Genomic DNA, 2,341 nt, shown 5'->3' with positions numbered 1-2,341 from the left:
GTACAATGTCACCCAGAATGTCATGACATTGTACAGTAAGGACAAAAAGGGAATGCGTGCGTCTGAAAAGTTATAGCAACTAATGAAGTTAGTTAGCTACTGTTTAATAAGTCAAATTATTAAACAAATGGTGAGCGCTGAGTGGTCAAAATCTAATAGACCATACTCTTGCACAAAGTGGTTCACATTCAGTCGTTTCATTCTCCACTCCTGCAAACCCTCGTCCAAAGAAACGATTCATCTTCCCTCTCAAATATTCAGCATGGCTCGTCAATCCGACACCTCCTCGTACACCACCATGTCTGATTCTCACAGCACCGAGTCTCACCACCCTACCCGGGAGGATCCAGTTGTGGACGCAGCAACTTCGTCCCATGCAAGAAGACCTAAGGAAACGGTCACCGGGTTTTCATCAGAAATCGCTCTTGATGAACACACAAGGGAAGGGTCAAGGTATGTACATAACTCCATTGCAACTATCGTCACTCAGATACTATCTGGCAATCGAGATGTTCCTGGGGTTTCTGTTCCCTTGAACACAATCATTCCTGACATTGCTGCATGTCAAGATAAAGCTGTTGTGTTGAGGAAAAATGTCACTGACAATGTTGAGCAACCAGATGCTCATGAGGGATCAAAGGTTGAAAAACCCTCAGGCAAAGTGAGAAGTGAGAAGGCCAATGTTACTCAAAGTGTTGAGGACAATCCTAGGGCTGAGACGATTAACGTGGAAGAGCTCTCAGACAATGAACTTCTGGCTACAGTTGTCCCTAGGATAGCCAAGAGAGTCAGGACCAGAAGGGAGAAAAAGGTTGTGGAGCTGAAGTCCCCCTCCAAGGAGGTTGGTGTAACAAATCCTCAAAAGCAACCAGAGTCAGAGAGTACACACAAGAGGAAAAGCTATGGTCCTACAAAAGCTTGGAGCAAAGAGGTGCCTAAGAAGTTGAAGACCAAAGCTGTGGTGGTTGAGTCTGAATCTGATGCCCCATGTGATGTCACAGCATCCATGTCCAGGAAGAAACCCTCTTCCAGTAGGTTGGCAACCAGTGTCCCAGAAGTTCCCATTGACAATGTGTCCTTCCACTTTGCCTCCAGTGTTAACAGGTGGAAGTACGTATACCACAAGAGGCTGGCATTGGAAAGAGAACTGGCACAGAATGCATTGGACTGTAAAGAGATTGTGGATCTCATCAAGGAGGCAGGTTTGATAAGAAATGTGTCACAACTTCCTAAGTGCTATGAGACCTTAGTGAAGGAGTTTATTGTAAATCTGTCAGAGGAGTGTGCTGATGGGAGATCCAAGGAATTTCGAAAGGTCTATGTGCGTGGAAAATGTGTGACCTTTTCCCCCTCTGTGATAAATCAGTATCTGGGAAGAGCGGATGAAGAGCAACCTGAGCTTGAAGTGACTGACAATACAGTCTGTCAAGTCATCACAGCCAAGCAAGTCCGAATGTGGCCTCTCAAAGGGAAGCTAGTAGCCAGCCAACTAAGTGTCAAGTATGCAATGCTACACAAAGTTGGAGCAGCCAACTGGGTCCCCACTAACCACAAGTCAACTGTGTCTGTGGCATTAGGGAAGTTCATCTATGCAGTGGGAACCAAGGCAAGGGTGAACTATGGTGCTTACATATTTGATCAGACAATGAAGCATGCTGGGAGCTTTAGTGTGAAGGGACCCATTGCCTTTCCATCTCTCATATGTGGAATTGTGCTGAATCAATTTCCACACATCCTGACAGATAATGACTTCGTGAAAAGAAGAGAGAGTCCATTGGCCTTCAGCTTCAAACTGTTCCTGGGCAAGCATGTCCCTGACATTGTCTTGACATCGGGAGAGACTTCCAAAGCTGGCAACCAACCAGACAAAGCTGATGTTATTACAGTTCTCAAAGAGACCTGCAAAGAGCTGGGAGCTAGAAAGCATGCACTGGAACAGCTCATCTTGCAGCTGGAGTCTACTGCTGAGGACACGGATGGAGATGAAGGGCAAATGGCTGAGGAGGAGGAAGAGGCCAGCTCTGAAGAACAGGATGATGAGGAGGCTGATGATGAGGCTGAGGATTAATCACTTCTTTTGTGTTTTTTTCTATCATGTGTGTAATTCAAATTACTATTTGTGGATCTGTAAATTAAAGTGTTGCTTTGGCAACATTTTTGACAAAAAGGGGGAGTGACAAGTGATACCCCAGGTACCCCAGGTACCCCAGGACAACAGAAGTTTACATTGTTAAACTTTATTAAAACAGGTTCCCATTCATGACAGATTGAAGTTTTCCCCTACTACAGCTGCTGTGTGATGAAGTGTGTAGTTAGCTTCTGTGTGTATGCTGTTGTATGC

The 2,341-nt window shown here is 45.3% G+C and overlaps 1 protein-coding gene across 1 annotated transcript; it reads left to right on the top strand.

Annotated features, from left to right (window-relative positions):
* The first annotated feature begins 262 nt into the window (after window positions 1-262).
* On the top strand, window positions 263-2,068 carry LOC127096447 (uncharacterized). The gene is made up of 2 exons (XM_051035014.1): window positions 263-1,031; window positions 1,887-2,068. The coding sequence occupies exons 1-2, from the start codon at window positions 263-265 to the stop codon at window positions 2,066-2,068; spliced, it is 951 nt and encodes a 316-aa protein (XP_050890971.1).
* The last annotated feature ends 273 nt before the right edge of the window (window positions 2,069-2,341 follow it).

This window comes from Lathyrus oleraceus, chromosome 6 (genome assembly GCF_024323335.1).
Source record: "Lathyrus oleraceus cultivar Zhongwan6 chromosome 6, CAAS_Psat_ZW6_1.0, whole genome shotgun sequence".
NCBI lineage: Eukaryota > Viridiplantae > Streptophyta > Magnoliopsida > Fabales > Fabaceae > Lathyrus > Lathyrus oleraceus.
This window is presented reverse-complemented; position numbering and strand designations above follow the sequence as displayed.

What these genes read in the sequence shown, in the direction of transcription:
- LOC127096447 (XM_051035014.1), top strand. Translation starts at nt 263, where the DNA reads ATGGCTCGTCAATCCGACACCTCCTCGTACACCACCATGTCTGATTCT. An exon ending in CAGGAAGAAACCCTCTTCCA is followed by an intron (nt 1,032 to 1,886) that starts GTAGGTTGGCAA and finishes ATGTTATTACAG; the next exon opens with TTCTCAAAGAGACCTGCAAA.